Source organism: Nycticebus coucang, chromosome 5 (assembly GCF_027406575.1).
Source record: "Nycticebus coucang isolate mNycCou1 chromosome 5, mNycCou1.pri, whole genome shotgun sequence".
NCBI classification, from domain to species: Eukaryota; Metazoa; Chordata; class Mammalia; order Primates; family Lorisidae; genus Nycticebus; species Nycticebus coucang.
Window position 1 is genome coordinate 127,063,452 of NC_069784.1, and position 17,193 is coordinate 127,080,644.

Sequence of the window (17,193 nt, forward strand, 5' to 3'; positions counted from 1 at the left end):
CTGGGAGAGTGAGAGCAACATGCCTTAATTTGTTTAGGAGCAGAATAGGATGGAAGGAGAGTGTAATAAAGTGCAGGTAGAGAAGGCAGCCAAGAAAGAAAAGAATTAAAATTGACTTGTAATATGGATTGAGAGAGAAAAAGGTTCATAAATACCTTTAATTCTTTGTTCTTCTCTTCAAGCACGTTAGAGCCATTAAGGCTATTTTACATGCATTGCCTCATTCATCTTTCTAACCAAGTAAAGTCATTTAGAAAGCAATTGACCTGGGACAGGAGCCTGTTTGATTTTTAGGCTAATCCTTTTTGTGTCCTATCACATTGTTAAACTAGTTACTGATTCAGGATAGTAAAAGTAATAGAACAAGAAAGATAAGAATGATTGAACAGACTCTCGGGGAGAACCTGGGATTAAAGGCACCAAGACTACTTAGCTTCCATGAAATATCAGAGTTTTCAGACTTTCTTAGGTTTTGATATAGTAGTCACATTATACTCTTACCTTTTTAATACCTATGAGAAGGAATTGTAATTTAAGTGAGGTGTTCCAGAAACTATGATAGCCATTCTAGTATTCGTGTTCCTAAGTAATATATGTTATTTTTTTCCTAGATCATTTGCGTATCTTACAATTAAAGACAGAACACCACAGATCTTAACTAAGGCTATTGATACATTACATCGACATAAAAGTGAATTTTTTGAGAAATACGGAGAGGTAAGAATTCTTTGTTAATTCTTCATCAGAAACAGTAATTATTGAAGGTATCAGTTTTCCTGTAAAATGTAAAAGTGTATACATAGTACATGAGCCAAGTATCTATCTGGCTGTAATGTAGTATGTTGAAATGAAGTATAAAGATGTAATCAGGGATAGAACATCCAGTCCAATTTGGAAAAGAGTTGTGTTCCAACAATTAATTCTAACAGTTACTTAAACTTCAGAACATATTTTCTAATACACACGATGCCATAAATGGTAACTAGGTTGTTGATTTGCTCAAGAAAGCTTTTTAAATTCAAATAAAGCTGAATTGCAGTATTTATGTTAATAATTTGAAATCTTGAGTCCTAGAACCCTAGGCTGCTATGCTAAACACAAGGTGAATAGTGATAAGATTTATAATTGATTGACAGATTATGCTGATTAAAGATGAGAAAGACTCATTAACATTCAGATTGGGATGGACTTTCTTTATCTTTCTTTTTAGAGACACAGTCTCACTTTGTCACCCTTGGTAGAGTGCTGTGGCATCACAGCTCACAGCAACCTCTAGTTCTTGGGCTTAGGTGATTCTCTTGCCTCAGCCTCCCGAGTAGCTGGAACTACAGGCGCCCACCACAATGCTCTGCTATTTTCTTTTATTTTTATTTTTATTTTTATTTTTTGTAGAGACAGAGTCTCACTGTACCGCCCTTGGGTAGAGTGCCGTGGCGTCACACGGCTCACAGCAACCTCTAACTCTTGGGCTTACGCGATTCTCTTGCCTCAGCCTCCCGAGCAGTGCTATTTTCTTTTGTTGCAGTTTGGTTAGTGCAGGGTTTGAACCCGTCACCCTCCGTATATGGGGCCCGTTCCCTACTCACTGAACCATAGGCACTGCTCCTTAGGATGGACTTTATTTTATTTAGAGATGGGGTCTTGCTCTGTCATCCAGATTGTTTTCTGTTTTGTGAGCATTTATTAACTAAAAAAGATTCAGCAATCAAATTGAACTGACTTATGGGACTCAAAAACATCCACTTTTAAGTTGCAAAATCAATACATAATGGGAAAATCCAAGGATGTTTAAAAACGTAAGGTTAATTCTTTACACTAGACTGCGGTGGCATGATTGATTATAGCCTTGAACTCCAGGGTTCAAGTGATCCTCCTGCTTCAGCCTCCCACAGGATGGGAATTTAGAAATCACCTTATCCATTCAATTAATAGACGAGGAAAAATCCAAATTAACTACATATATTTTGTACATATAGGCAAGTTCAGTCATCTATTACACAATAGACTATAAAAGACCATACATACACCAGTACTTTTTTTTTCCCTTTTTTTTTTTTTTTTAAGCCTTCATGGAAGACTGTAATCAATACTTTTTTTTTTTTAAAGAGTTAACAAAGATTTGGAGAAATGGTTGGTGTTCTTCTTGACCACATTGAAATGGAACAAGATGGCACACAGGCAATTTGAGCATAATACTATGTTTCTCTCAACCTCTTTTATAGTGTCTTCTTTGAAACTAATCCTAGTATCATACAGGGATCACCTATTCTTTTGCTTAGATCCAGCTTGTCTTAGACACTGACATTTCTTTTTTTTTTTTTTTTAAGTTTTAAATATTCTTTATTTGGTATTCTACATAAACCACACTAAAATGCCTTTCAGTAAATAAAAGGCAAAAGTACAGTAGACACAGGGAGTCAGATTGGCATAGTGAAGACCAAAAATATAAAGTAAACATTGCTACCTTATCTCCAGCCCTCACCTTTAACAGGCTAATGAACACAAAACACCAGTGAATTTTGTTGGTTCTGATACAATGAAGGGATTTACCTACTATTTAAATATATTCACTTAACCTGTTATATAAATTTGTTGTTTCTGTTTGTTTGAGATGATGTCTTACTCACTTGCCCTGGATAGAGTGTTGTCATAGCTCACAGCAATCTCAAATTGCTGGGCTCTCTAGCGATCCTCTTGCCTTAGCCTTCTAAGTAGCTGGGACTACAGGCACCCGCCACAGTGCCCAGCTGTTTTTTTTTTCTATTTTTAGTAAAGATGGGGGTCTCGCTCTTGCTCAGGTTGGTCTTGAACTCCTGAGTTTAGGGAATCCACCTGCTTCAGCCTCTCTGAGTAGCAGGATTACAGGTGTGAGCCTTCAACCCTGGCCTAGTTATATAAATCTAAATGTAAACTGATCTTCAATAGGTGTTAAGATGGCAATTTACCATCTTTGTAAAAAGTTGAACATTACTAATTAAATCCAATCATACCTTTAGAAGGGGAAAACAGTGACAGCATTTAATGAATTGGAATTGTTATCAAAATTAAAAAAAAAAAAACAGGCTTGGCACCTGTAGCACAGTGGTTATGGCGCCGGCCACATGCACTGAGATTGGTGGGTTTGAACCTGGTCTGGGGCCAGCTAAAAACAATGACAACTGCAGCAACAAAAAAAATAGCTGAGCATTGTGGCAGGTGCCTGTAGTCCCAGCTATTTGAGAGTGTGAGGCAAGAGAATTGCTTAAACCCAAGAGTTTGAGGTTGCTATGAGCTGTGACACCACCACCCTCTACCAAGGGCGACATAATAAGACTCTGTCTCGGGCGGCGCCTGTGGCTCAGTGAGTAGGGCGCCAGCCCCATATGCCGAGGGTGGCGGGTTCAAACCCAGCCCCGGCCAAACTGCAACCAAAAAATAGCCGGGCGTTGTGGCGGGCGCCTGTAGTCCCAGCTGCTCGGGAGGCTGAGGCAAGAGAACCGCGTAAGCCCAAGAGTTAAGAGGTTGCTGTGAGCCGTGTGACGCCACGGCACTCTACCCGAGGGCGGTACAGTGAGACTCTGTCTCTACAAAAAAAAAAAAAGAAAAATAAGACTCTGTCTCAAAAAAATTAAAAAGGAAACAATCATATTTATTTAACAACAGATTAGTCTTAGGACTGTCCCAACAAAAATATTCTGTCACTCATTCATGATCTGAATACTGGTGTGTGATACCAATGAAATTATGGTACACATGAAAATAGTTGGGGCGGTGCCTGTGGCTCAAAGGAGTAGGGCGCTGGCCCCATATACCAGAGGTGGCAGATTCAAACCCAGCCCTGGCCAAAAACTGCAAAAAAAAAAAAAAGTCATAAGATATTTCTGTTTTGTATTAAGTAAGGCTGTGGCCAATTATTATTCATTAGTACTTTTTGAGGTAAGCTTTCAAGTCCACCCTTTCTGCCTTCTTAATGCCAGTGAAGATCATTTTTGTTCCAGAGATGTATGTCTTGGGATTCTTTGAATACTCCATCACCGTATCCTCTCTGCAGGTGATGCCTTTGTTGTTCTTCTCTGTGTAAGAGAATCCAGCAGCCTGACCTGTCTTCTGCCCGAAGAGACCAATGGAGATTTGGCTCTGTCTTGTGCTTGCTTCCCTTTTATACCGTGTGGCACTGTGCACCCTTTTTATTGTTGGAGATTCATTGCGGGTACACAGAACCAGGTTACATTGATTGCCTTTGTTAGATAAGGACCCTCTTATGATTATGTCCTAACCCAAAAGGTATACCACACCCTTTGTCCCCCCCCCCCAACTCTTTCCCTTTTTCAGCTCTCTCCACCCCCCACCTTGTAGGATGCTTTACTAGAAATAATGTGTTCCACCTCCATCGAGGTTAATACAAAGGATGTAAAGTCCCCATCTTTTAATGGCTGAATAGTATTCCATGGTGTACATATACCACAGCTTGTTGATCCATTCCTGGGTTGGTGGGCATTTAGGCTGTTTCCACATTTTGGCGATTGTAAATTGAGCTGCAGTAAACAGTCTAGTGCAAGTGTCCCTGTGGTAAAAGGATTTTTTTTTTTTTCTGGGTATTTGCCCAGCAATGGGATTGCAGGATCCAATGGGAGGTCTAGCCTGAGTTCTTTGAGGGTTCTCCATACTGCCTTTTAAAAGGTTGTATTAGTTTGTAGTCCCACCAGCAGCATAAAAGTGTTTCCTTCTCTCCACATTCACAACAGCATCTGCAGTTTTGAGACTTTGTGATGAAGGTCATTCTCACTGGGGTTAGATGGTATCTGAGGGTGGTTTTGATTTGCATTTCTCTAATAGATGGGGGTGATGAGCATTTTTTCATGTTTGTTAGTCATTTGTCTTCTTTAGAGAAGGATCTATTCATCTCTCTTGCCTAGTGATCTAAGGGATTGTTGACTCTTTTTATCTTTATTAATTTGAGTTCTCTGTAGATCCTAGTTATCAAGCTTTTGTCTAAATCAAAATATGCAAATACCCTTTCCCAATGTGTAGATTGTCTGTTTGCTTTGTTTTTGTCGCCTTAGCCATACAGAAGATTTTCAGTTTCATTTAGTCCCATTTGTTTTTTTTGTTGTTGCGATTGCCACGGCAATCTTCCTCATAAAGTCATTCCCCAGGCCTATAGCTTCTAGCGTTTTCCCCCACACTTTCTTTGAGGATTTTAATCATTTCATGCCTTAGATTAAGGTCTTTTATCCGTCTTGAATCAATTTTTGTGAGTGGAGAAAGGTGCGGGGTCTAGTTTCAGTCTTTTACATGTGGATATCCAATTCTCCCAGCACCATTTATTGAATAGGGATTCTTTCCCCCAGTGTATGTTCTTGTTTGTTTTATCAAAGATTAGATGGCTATAAGATGTTTCATCTCCTGATTTTCTGTTTATTTCCAAATGTCTATGTCTCTCTTTTTGTGCCAATACCATGCTGTTTTGGTCACTATGGACTTGTATAGCCTAAAGTCTGGTATGCTGATACCCCTGGCTTCGTTTTTATTACTAAGAATTGCCTTAGCTACACGGGTTTTTTCTGGTTCCATACAAAGCGAAGAACTATTTTTCCAAGTCTTGAAAGTATGATATCTGTATTTTCTTTTTTTTTTTTTGATATCTGTATTTTCATAGGGATAGTATTGAATCTGTAGATTGCTTTGGGAAGTATAGACATTTTAACAAGGTTGATTCTTCCCAGCCATGAGCATGGTGTGTTCTTCTATTAATATCTTCTTTTCTTAGGGGTTTGTAGTTTTCTTTATAAAGGTCCTTCACCTCTTTTGTGAGGTGTATTCCTAGGCATTTCATTTTCTTTGGAGCTACTGAGAAGGGTATTGTGTCCTTGATTTCCTTCTCATCTTGGCTGTTACTGGCATATACAAAGGCTACTGATTTGTGGATATTGATTTTATATCCTGAGATGTTACTGTATTTTTTGATGAATTCCAGGAGTCTTGTGGTTGAGTCTTTGGGTTTCTCTAAGTATAAAATCATATCATCACTTCCTCTGTCCCCATTTGGATGGCTTTAATTTAATTTCCTTGTCTTCTTCTCTGATTGTATTGGCTAGAACTTCCAGCACTGTGTTGAATAGTAGTGGCAAAAGAGGACACCCTTGTCTTGTTCCAGTCCTGAGTGGAAAAGCTTTCAATTTTACTCTGTTCAATGTAATATTAGCTCTGTGATCAGTTTAAGAAATGTGCTGCTGGCTTGGCGCCTGTAGCTCAAGTGGCTAAGGCGCCAGCCACATATACCAGAGCTGGTGGGTTTGAATCCAGCCCAGGCCTGCCAAACAATGACAACTACAACCAAAAAAAAGCTGGGCGTTGTGGCAGCCACTTGTAGTCCCAGCTACTTGAGAGGCTGAGGCAAGAGAATTGCTTAAGCCCTGGAGCTGGAGGTTGCTGTGAGCTGTGATGCCATGGCACTGTACTGAGGGTGACAGCTTGAGTCTGTCTCAAAAAAAAAAAAGAAATGTGCTGCCAATGCCTGTATTCTTCAGCATTCTAATTAGAAAAGGATGTTGAATTTTATTGAATGCTTTTTCTGCATCTATTAAGAGGATCAAATGGTCTTTGTTTTTACTCCTGTTGATACGGTGAATTATCATATCCATTAAATCCATTATTGGATTTGTATATGTTAAATCAGCCTTGCATCCCTGGGATGAATCGTACTTGATTGTGATACATGACTTTTTTACTTTTTTTAATCTCTCTCTTTTTTTTTTTTTTTTTTTGTAGAGACTGAGTCTCACTTATTGCCCTTGGTAGAGTATGGCGTCACAAAGCTCACAGCAACCTCCTACTCCTGGGCCTAGACGATTCTCTTGCCTCAGCCTCCCAAGTGACTGGGACTACAGGCACCCGCCACAATGCCTGGCTATATTTTTGTTGCCGTTTGGCCAGGACCTGCCACCCTTGGTATATGGGATCGGCACCCCACCCACTAAGCCACAGGCGCTGCTGATACATGACTTTTTTAATGATAAGCTGTAATCTATTTGCTAAGATTTTACTGAGAATTTTTGATCTATATTCATTAATGAAATTGGTCTGTAGTTCTCCTTTTTAGTTGGGTCTTTTCCTCGTTTTGGTATCAGGGTGATGTTTGCTTCGTAGAACGTATTGGGGAAGATTACTTCCTCCTCAATTTTTTGGAATAATTTCTGCAGTATGGGTATAAGCTCTTCTTTGAAGGTTTGATAGAATTCTGGTGTGAAGCCATGTGGACCAGGGCATTTTTTTGTTAGGAGATTTTTTATTGTTTCTTTGATCTCATTGCTTGAAATTGGTCTGTTCAGAAGGTCTATTTCATTTTAATTAAGTCTAGGGAGAGGGTATGATTCCAAGTATTGATCCATTTCCTCTACATTGTCAAATTTGTGGGCATAGAGTTTCTTGTAGTATTCAGAGATAACCTCTTGTATCTCTGTGGCATCTGTTGTTATTTCTTCTTTATCATTCCTGATTGAGGGTACTAGAGATTTTACTTTTCTGTTTCTAGTAAGTCTGGCCAAGGGTTTATCTATTTTATTTACTTTTTCAAAAAACCAACTTTTTGTTTCGTTAATTTTTTTGTTTTCAGTTTCATTAATCTTTGATTTGATTTTGGCTATTTCTTTTCTTCTGTTTGGTTTAGGATTATATTGTTCTTATTCTTCCAATTCCATAAGGTGGTTTGTGAGTGTGCTGATGGCATTCACTTTCTGTTTTTCAAAGGTAGGCATCTAGCGCGATAAATTTTCCTCTCACAACTGCTTTTGCTGTATCTCGGAGGTTTTGGTAACTTGTGTCTTCATTGTTGTTGTGTTTGAGGAAATTAACAAGTTCCTCTTAATCTCTTCCTGAACCCAACCATCATTCAGCATAAGGTTGTTTAGTTTCCAAGTTGTGTGGGAATGAACAATTTTGTTGGAGTTCAGCTTCACCATTATGGCCTTGTGGTCTGACAAGAGATATGGTATAATTTATATTCCTTTAATTTTCCTGAGGTTAGATTTATATCCTAGAATGTGATCTATTTTGGAATATGTGCCGTGAGCTGATGAGAAAAAGTATATTCTTTAACTTTGGGATAATGTGCTCTGAATATGTCTGTTATTCCCATTTGATCTAGGGTCACATTTAAGTCCTTTGTATCCTTGTTAAGTTTCAGTTTAGAAGATCTGTCCAGTTCTGTCAGAGGGGTGTTGAAGTCCCCGACTATTAAGGTGTTATGGGATATCATACTGCTCAGACCCCTCAAGGTCTGTTTCATAAATCTGGGAGCATTTAAATTAGATGCGTAAATGTTTAGTATTGAGATGTCTTCTTGTTGTGTTTTGTTCCTTTGACCAGTATGAAGTGTCCATCTTTGTCTTTCTTAACTAAAGTTGCTTTGAATCTGCTTGTATCTGAGAATAAAGATTGCAACCTCTCCTTTCTTCTGATTTCCATTTGCTTGATACACTATTTTCCATCCTTTAACCCTGAGTCTTGATTTGTCCTTCAGGGCTGGATATATCTCCTGGAGACAGCATGTGGATGGCTTGTGTTTTTTCATCCAGTCAGCCAGCCTGTGCCTCTTCAGTGGGGAGTTCAAACCATTGACATTTATTGAAAGTATTAATAGTTGTAATAGAATTCTGTTCATCTTATTGTTGGGTAGTCTGTTGTGTAGTTTAATCCTTTGTGCCATTGTGAAAGCTTATTCTGGCCTTTGGCTTCTAGGTGTTTACTTTGGTGGTCCATTGTGGTGTTCAGTATTGAGAATAGGTCCAAGTATTTCCTGTAGAGCTGGTCTTGTTGTGAAGAATTTCCTTAGCGCTTGTATATCTGCAAATGATTTGATTTCTCCATCAATTCCATCAAGCTAAGTTTGGCAGGATACAGGATTCTAGGCTGAAAGTTATTTTGTTTAAGGATGTTGAAGGTGGATGACCATGCTCTCCTGGCTTCAAAGGTTTCAGTTGAAAAGTCTGTTGTCATCCTAATGGTTCTGCCCTAGTAGGTCGATTGGCACTTATTCCTAGATGCCTGCAGGATTTTCTCCTTCATCTTGACTTTGGGCAGGTTCATTACAATGTGTCTTGGAGAGGCTCTGTTAGAGTTGAGATGACATGGGGTTCGATATCCATCTGAAAGGAGTGTGTCTGAATCTTTAGTAAAACTTGGGACGTTTTCATTCATGATAGTCTCCAGTAGGGCTTCCATACCTTTGGGACAATCTTCTTCCCCTTCAGGGATTCCTTATCCATGTGTTTGAATGCTTCATGGTGTCTCATAGTTCTCTAATTGCCTACTCTGCTCTCTCTCTCTTCTTTTCTGACTCTGTAACTACTTGGGTTAACTCAAAGACTTTATCCTCTAACTCTGATGTTCTTTCTTCTCCATGGTCTAATCTGTTTTTGGTACTTTCTGCTGCTTCTTTACATTCCCTGATTGTCTCCTTCATTTCTTTAAGCCCATCCATATATTTTCTATATTCTGCATGTCTATGGTCTGACTTTTGGTTCCATCTTTCCATTTTCCCTTCTGATCCTTTTATTGTCTTAATCATCCATATTTTAAATTCCCTTTCTGTCGAATCCATTAATTCTTTACAGGAGGAGTCTTCTTTAAAAATTGTCCCTTGGAGGAGTTGCTCTAATTTGGTTATTCATGGTGCCTGAATTTTTCTTCTGGTTCCTCTTCATGTGTGCTTTCTTCTTGTTCACTTCCTTGTGCACCATTTTCCTTCTCACTTCCTCCTTGGCTTCAAGTTACCTTGTCTCAGAGTTTAGATGAGGAAGAGGCCTCTTGGTGTGGGATCAGAAGGAGGAGAAGGGTTACAGCAAGAAAAGAGAAGTGAGAGGAAAGGAGAAAAAGAAAATAAAAGGGGAGGGGGGAAAGTAGGAGAAAAGCAAAAGAAAGAGAAAGAAGAGAAAGGCCAAAGAAGGGGGAAGGGAGGACTAATAGAAGAAAATTGAAGAACAGGCGAGAGGGAGGACAGGAAGGGAGGATGAGAGTGATAGAAGAGATGTTGTTGTTCAGCACGGTGCTAAGGCCACGCCTATAGCTCAAGGGTTGTGAGGAGCTGAGCTGGGTGGGTTCCTCAAAATTAGGCTCTCCTTACTTGTCTGTCCGCAGGTAGACTCTTCCTCTGCCAAAAAATAGGAAGAGAAGATAAAGAGCCAACACAAAAAGCAAGAAGGAAAAATTGAATAAGGAATTAAAAAAAAAAGAAAAGTAGAAAAGTTCTGCAGCGTAATCTTCTTACTACTTTCTTCCTGCAGCCAAGAGTAGAAAGTTCTCCTGGCCTCTGAGCCAGTCTACTGCTTAGGTTAACCTGCCAGACCACCTCTGTGTCACACAGGCCCTCAGCAAAGAACGGGTGGAAAGAGAAAGAATAGAAAAGGAAAAAGAGAAAAAAAAATATATATATATATAAACACAGATAAAGGAAAATTAAACATACTGTTGAATCAAAGGGAGGGAGGGAAGAGGGTTAAAGAAAGAAGAAAGGGAACAAACAGAAAAAGAGAAAGAAAAAACAAGAAAGGGGGATATCTTAGCTGACGCTGAAGCACTTTATGTGGGAGAAATGAGATGAGAAGAGTCTCTATCAACTGAGAGAATGCAGTGGAGCGAATTAGGGTGAGAGAATAATTCAAGCTAAAATTCTGCAACCAGGAAAAAAAAATTAAAAAATATAGAAGTCCTTTCTCTTGTTCAATGTAAAAATTGAAGATAGGAGAAGATCCAACCATACAACTTAGCAAAAAGCAAAGCACATTGAAATAAGATAAAGAAAAAAAAGAAAGCAAAAAACCACTGAGATAGCCTGATGTAAGCAATCTCAGCGATCAATTGAGGAGGGAAAGAAGAGACAGAGAGAAAAAAAATAAGGTAAATTAAAAAGAAGAGAAAAAACAATCAAAATTTATATACAGATATATATGATGTAGGGATTCAATTTTTGTAAATATATTTATGCTGCAATGTACTTCCTGGATACCAGGTGGCGCTGTGAATTTGGGGGACAAACAACACACCTGTTAACCTCTCTCTGGTTGCCAGGTTTAGAGCAGTTTGCCAGCTTATTTGTTCCCGGAGGTCACCTGTTCACCTCAGCACTCAGCCTGGGCATATCTGGGATTCCACAGTTCTCAACAATTCTTCCCAGACTGGTCTCTACAACCATTTCCATGGGGAGTGAGGGTCCCTGAGTCTGTCCCTAGTCAAGGACTGCTCCAACACAGGCAGAACTCAGACCACCGTGCGCTGGGCACACTTTTGAACAAAATTTTCTTGCCTTTCTCAATATCGCTTGTGTTTAATTCTCTCTTTGATCGCTGACAGTATGAGGGTTCCTACTCCAAAGCCCAATGTCCCACTCTCTAATTCACTGACATTTTTGTTGATGAATGGTTTTAATGTTTATCACAAATACATGATTTTGTTCTGCTGTATTTATACATTTGGCATATATCAAACAAAAACTTTGAGTATTTTGTCATATTTTAAGTAATCACCATAATGATTGAACTTACAATTTCAAATTTTTTTAGCTAGAGTGATCTAAAATGTAGTAATTAAGCCTTAGTATATTACTACTTGCCTTGTATGCCCATAACCATCAGGTGACTATGATGGCTGAGAGAGAGAAAGCAGGGTCCATTGTCCCTCCAGCCCTAACCCATTTCATTCTCTCCTGGACATATGATCCATCTAAACAAAATGTTGACCTGAGTCTATTTGGGGCAGCCTTTCTGTCTCCTTTTGCGTGCCTCACTCATACCTACAGCCACTTTCCTTAGGCCCCATCTGTTCTAGCTCTAAAAGCCCCTTAAGTATAGTGGTACCAGGCTTGTCCCCAAAGGCACCATGACACACAATTTCTGCTCACCTGTCTTAGTAGTCACCTGCCTGTCCCTTAGACTACCTGTTTTAGCAGACAGGCGCCCCTTAGAGACAGGGGACTGGGCTTTATTCAACTTTGGCCCTGAGTTTAGTGTCTGGCACATACAAAGTTCAATAAAGATTTGAAATGAATTGAAGCAAGTTAACAGATTGTCATTGATACAAATTGTGTTTTAGGCCATTATCTCTTCTAGATATTTTCCTGTGTAAAAGAGGGTGCTCACAACTCTGTAAAAATCTCAGTTATTGGAATTTATGGTTAATTAAATTTAAAGAATATAACGTAGAGATCTTGAAGAGGAGAAGAATCCTCTCAAGAAAGCCATGTGTGGAATCTGGGGCCCTGCTCCTAAAATTTCTCTTTTTTGCGACTTCTTTTCTTCCATTTCTTACCTTGCAGAATCTCTAAAGCTTTAGCCTTTTGTTCCAGCAGCAAAAAAAAAAAAAAAAAAAAAAAATTGGAAAAAAAAATGATTGGAGAGATTTCTATACTTAAAACAATTGTAGGTCTGAGACTAAGGACTAAATTCCTTTGATATTAACAGGGTGATAATGATTTCATAAAAAATTCAATTGGGTTTGATGTTTATTTCCTACTTTTTTTCGGTATGTGTCTTATTAGGCTTACATTTTTTTTTCTTTTGTTAATGGGGCAGGAATCCTGCTGGTATAAAACCAAAGGTGTCATGTCATTTTCACTTTATTCTAAGCCCATAACATTGGTCCCCTCCTGTTGGCCTATTATGTGAGATAATACTATAGCACATTGTGTGTCAGGGCATTTATCTGGAACCTGCTGGAGAACAAATAGTTTAAAAAAAACCTTTGAACTGCCAGAAAAAACCTCAGAAAGGGCAGAATACATTTGAAAGCACGAAAGATGTGGGAAGGTCTGGCAATGGTTTATGGCGTCCTACCCGAAGATACAGAAGGGCCAGGTTTTTTTTTTTGAGATAGTCTCACTATATTGCCCTCAGAGTGCCGTGGTGTCATAGCAACCTCAAACTCTAGGGCTTAAGCAATTCTCTTGCCTCAGCCTCACAAGTAGCTGGGTCTACAGGTGCCCGCCACAACACTTGGCTATTTTTTTGTTGTTGCAGTTGTCATTGTTTTAGCTGGCTTGGGCCAGGTTCAAACCCAACACGGTACACTGAGCTACAGGTGCCACCATAAGAGCCAGAACTTTTAAAAAACAAAAAGGGCAGGGTAGATAAGTCATGATTATGCTGATATGAAATTTTTGTTTGTACTTTGATTATCAACTTAAAGAATTCTAAATTTATTATTTATCATAGTTTGTTAAACACCTAAAATATAATTTTGATTTTTTTTTGCAGTTTTTGGCTGGGGCTGGGTTTGAACCCGCCACCTCCAGCATATTGGGCCAGCGCCCTATTCCTTTGAGCCACAGGCGCTGCCCTGATTTTTTTTTAGACAGTCTCACTTTGTCATCCTGGGTAGAGTGCCGTGGCATCATAGCTCTTGGGCTCAAGCAATTCTCTTGCCTCAGCCTCCCAAGTAGCTGGGCCTACAGCCACATGCCATAACACTGGGCTGTTTTTAGAGAAGGGGGGTCTCACTTTTGCTCAGGCTAGTCTTGAACTCCTGAGCTCAGGCAGTCCACCTGCTTCAGCCTCCCAAAGTGCTGGGATTGCAGACATGAGCCACCGTACCCGGTTGATGCGGTATTTTTCTTTCCTCCTTAAGTTTAGGTTCATAAAAAATGTTACTCTAGAGCGGTTCTCAACCTGTGGGTTGCACCCCCTTTGGGGGTCTAATGACCCTTTCACAGGGGTTGCCTAAATACATCCTGCATATCAGATATTTACATTACGATTCATAACAGTAGCAAATTACAGTTATAAAGTAGCAACGAAAATAATTTATGGTTGGGGGTCACCACAACATGAGAAACTGTATTAAAAGGCCGCAGCATTAGGAAGATTGAGAGCCACTGCTGTAGAGGAATTATACATGTATGTATACACACACACATACACACACACACACCCAATTTATTTTTCTTGTATTTTCACAGCCAGGCGTGGAAGCTGAAAAGAAAGCTATCTCACTTCTTTCTAAGTTACGGAATGAATTGCAAACAGATAAACCAATTATCCCCTTGGTTGAGAAATTTGTTGATACTGACATATGGAATCAGTACCTAGAATATCATCAAAGTCTTCTAAATGAAAGTGATGAAAAGCCAAGGTGGTTCTACTCACCATGGTTGCTTGTAGAATGCTACATGTATCGTAGAATTCATGAAGCAATTATCCAGAGGTAAGTATATAACCATCAGTAGTAAATATTCAGATAATTTCCACTTTTTTTGAAATGGTAAAAGGGTAAGTTTTAAAAGCAATACCAGTGGAAGCCTGAATTTTGTTAGTTCAGCAAATATTGATGGTATTGTTAGGACACTTCTGCAAATGTCATCAATTTAATAAATTCTTGGCAATTGTGATTCACTTGCTTAGAGTAGACATAAGATTAAATATCTGAAGCATGAACTATTTAAAGATTCTGATAAAGACATCTGAAGTAAAAGACATTGTACTTAGCAAAAAATAATAATTTGAAATATATATAAAAATCAAGATGGGACAAAGTAAATATGTTCTGTGTATAAAAATATGCCACATGCCACATTTATTTCTTGTAAAAAGTCATCAGAACAGTGATCCACTCTATTGTTTTATACACTGTCTTAATCTTTATTCATCTTTTTTTTTGAGACAGAGTCTCACTTTGTTACCTTTGGTAGAGTGCTGTGACATCGTAGCTTACAGCAACCTCAAACTCTTGGGCTCAGGCAAAATCCTCTTGCCCGACCCTAACAAGTAGCTGGGACTACAGGTCCCCGTCACAACACATGGCTAGTTTTTTTTTATTTTTAGTAGAGATGGGGTCTTGTTCTTGCCCAGACTGATCTGAATTACTGAGCTCAAGTAGTCCACCTGCCTCCCAGAGTGCTTTAGTTGTATTTTTCTTTAAATGGCTAGGTTAGAAAAAGACTCTAAAAGTTATACATGTGTTCCAAAATGACTTTTTTTTTTGAGACAGAGTCTCACTGTGTCGCCCTCAGTAGAGTGCTGTGGGGTCACAGCTCACAGCAACCTTAAACTCTTGGGCTTAAGCGATTCTCTTGCCTCAGATTCCCAAGTAACTGGGATTACAGGTGCCCGCCACAACGCCCGGCTATTTTTTGTTGCAGTTTGGCTGGGGCCAGGGTCGGGTTCGAACCCGCCACCCTCAGTATATGGGGCCGGCACCCTACTCACTGAGCCACAGGTGCTGCCCAGGAGCTGTCATCTCTTAAAATCCTGGCTATGTGCCAGTTACTGTGCAACCCAGTGAAGTGCAGGCATTGTTATAGTTTCTGTTTTACAGTTGAGACAACTGATGGCTCAGAGAGGTTTGTAACTTGCTGAAGCTTACTTGGCTAGTACAAGTGGTAGAGCCAGGATTGGAGCCTGGTCTGTGTACATCAGGTCAGAGTTCTCATCAGGCTTTCCTTCCCAAGTAGTAGATTTAGATGTCTGTCAGGGACTGAGAGGAGTATGAAATTCAGGCTCTGGTTTCATAGCCCTGGGAATTACTGGAAAACAAATGTGGTATGAGCCGAAGCTGCCAAGGTGTTGAAAGATTGTTTGGCACCTCGAGTAAGGGTAGTAGAGTTTGGAAGTTAGAAAGGGACAAGGAATGCTGTTTCCCAATTTGATTTTAGAGGTGGATCGGGCTTTGAGAATAAAAAAATCTAGGGCAGAGTACACAAACTGAGCTGCACATGTATCACCCTGTTGGGGGAAAAGGAAAGTGGTTTGTTTAAAAATGCAGATTTTTAAATCATTGTCCCTGATATTTTAATTTATCCAGAGTGGTGCTACCTGGGTATTGATTTTTCTTTAGGCATCTCAGGGAATGATATCCACTGGTCCAGGGAACAGCTTGTTAAAAAGGGTTGAGGGAAAATGTAGCTTTAATTTCAAGTCATTAGAATGTTTAGTCAGCCCTGAATGTAGAACTCTTCCCAAGGTGATTTCTGTGGCAGGCATTTGGAGTTCTGGGGATTGGTGTCAATATTTGGCTAGAATTCAGCTGTTTTTTTTTTTTGTTTGTTTGTTTTGTTTTGTTTGTTTGTTTTGGAGACAGAGCCTCAAGCTATTGCCCTGGGTAAGAATGCTGTGGCGTCATCATAGCTCACAGCAACCTCCAACTCTTGGGCTCAAGCAATCTTTTTGCCTCAGTTTTTTTTTTCTGTTATTAGTAGAGATGTGGTCTCGAACTTGTGAGCTTGAGCAATCTACTCACCTTGGCCTCCCAGAGTGCTAGGATTATAGGCATGAGCAACCATGCCCAGCCTAGAACTCAGCTTTTAGATTGGTGAGATAAAGAACTGTCTCACATGAGAACTAGCACAAAAGTAGTTTTTAAATGTCCAATTTGTCTGGTTCTTGTAGGGAGGATTCCTGTCCTGCGTCAGTGGCAACTCCAAAGGGACCAAATAAAGATCCTCTTTGGTAGGATTGTAAGGCACACGTTAGTGTTAGCGTTTTTCATGCTGACTTAACCTTGTTATGCTGAAACATGCTTCACTAGTCTGCCAGGCTACATTAACATTCCAAGTTGTATCCTTAAGGGACATTTAAACATGTTAAGTAAATATACTCCAGATATTGAAAGATGAAAGTACAGAGAACATAGACATTTTGAGACTTTTTATTAAATTACAGTGTAGAGAGAGAAAAACCTTTGAGAACCTGGTTCTCAACCTTTCTAATGTCACGATGTATTTTCATTGTTACAGAGGGGTCGTGACCCACAGGTTGAGAACCGCTGCCTTAGATGATCAAGGGAACACTTAGGCACCCAGTGCTCAGATCAAGAGGCAGAAGCTTCCTGGAACCCCAGCAGTCCCCCCTGAGTCCCCTTCCAGTCACTGCCATGGGGGATGGCCCCTGACGTGTTGAGCTTGTGTTTAGGTTTTGTTGAAATGAAGCGATCCGGTGTGTAGCTAGTGTCTGGCTTCTTGCACTCAGCCTTGCAGGGATGTGGTTCATCCTTGTTGTTGCAAACCATTCTAGATGATTTGCTGGTGTTTATATGAACATACTGCTGTCTGTTCACTTATTCTGTTGTGACGGGTGTTTTAGTAGTTTCCTGTTTGGGGTTATTATGAAGAATGCTGTTATAAACATTTTTGCTGAACATATGTATTTCTGTTGGGTGTATCCCTATGAGTGAATCACTGGGTCAGTGCGTATGTACATATACAGCTTTAGTAGATCCTAAAATAGCAAA

At 39.6% G+C, this 17,193-nt stretch overlaps 1 protein-coding gene across 5 annotated transcripts in view; it reads left to right on the plus strand.

Moving 5' to 3' along the window:
• ARMT1 (acidic residue methyltransferase 1) overlaps window positions 1–17,193 on the plus strand; it is a 205,892-nt gene that overhangs the window by 1,841 nt on the left and 186,858 nt on the right. For all 5 annotated transcript variants that reach the window (XM_053592417.1, XM_053592418.1, XM_053592419.1 and 2 more), the window contains exons 2-3: window positions 612–717; window positions 13,928–14,172. In XM_053592417.1, the coding sequence (XP_053448392.1) occupies window positions 612–717; window positions 13,928–14,172 (351 nt within the window). The remainder of the gene's footprint in view (window positions 1–611; window positions 718–13,927; window positions 14,173–17,193) is intronic.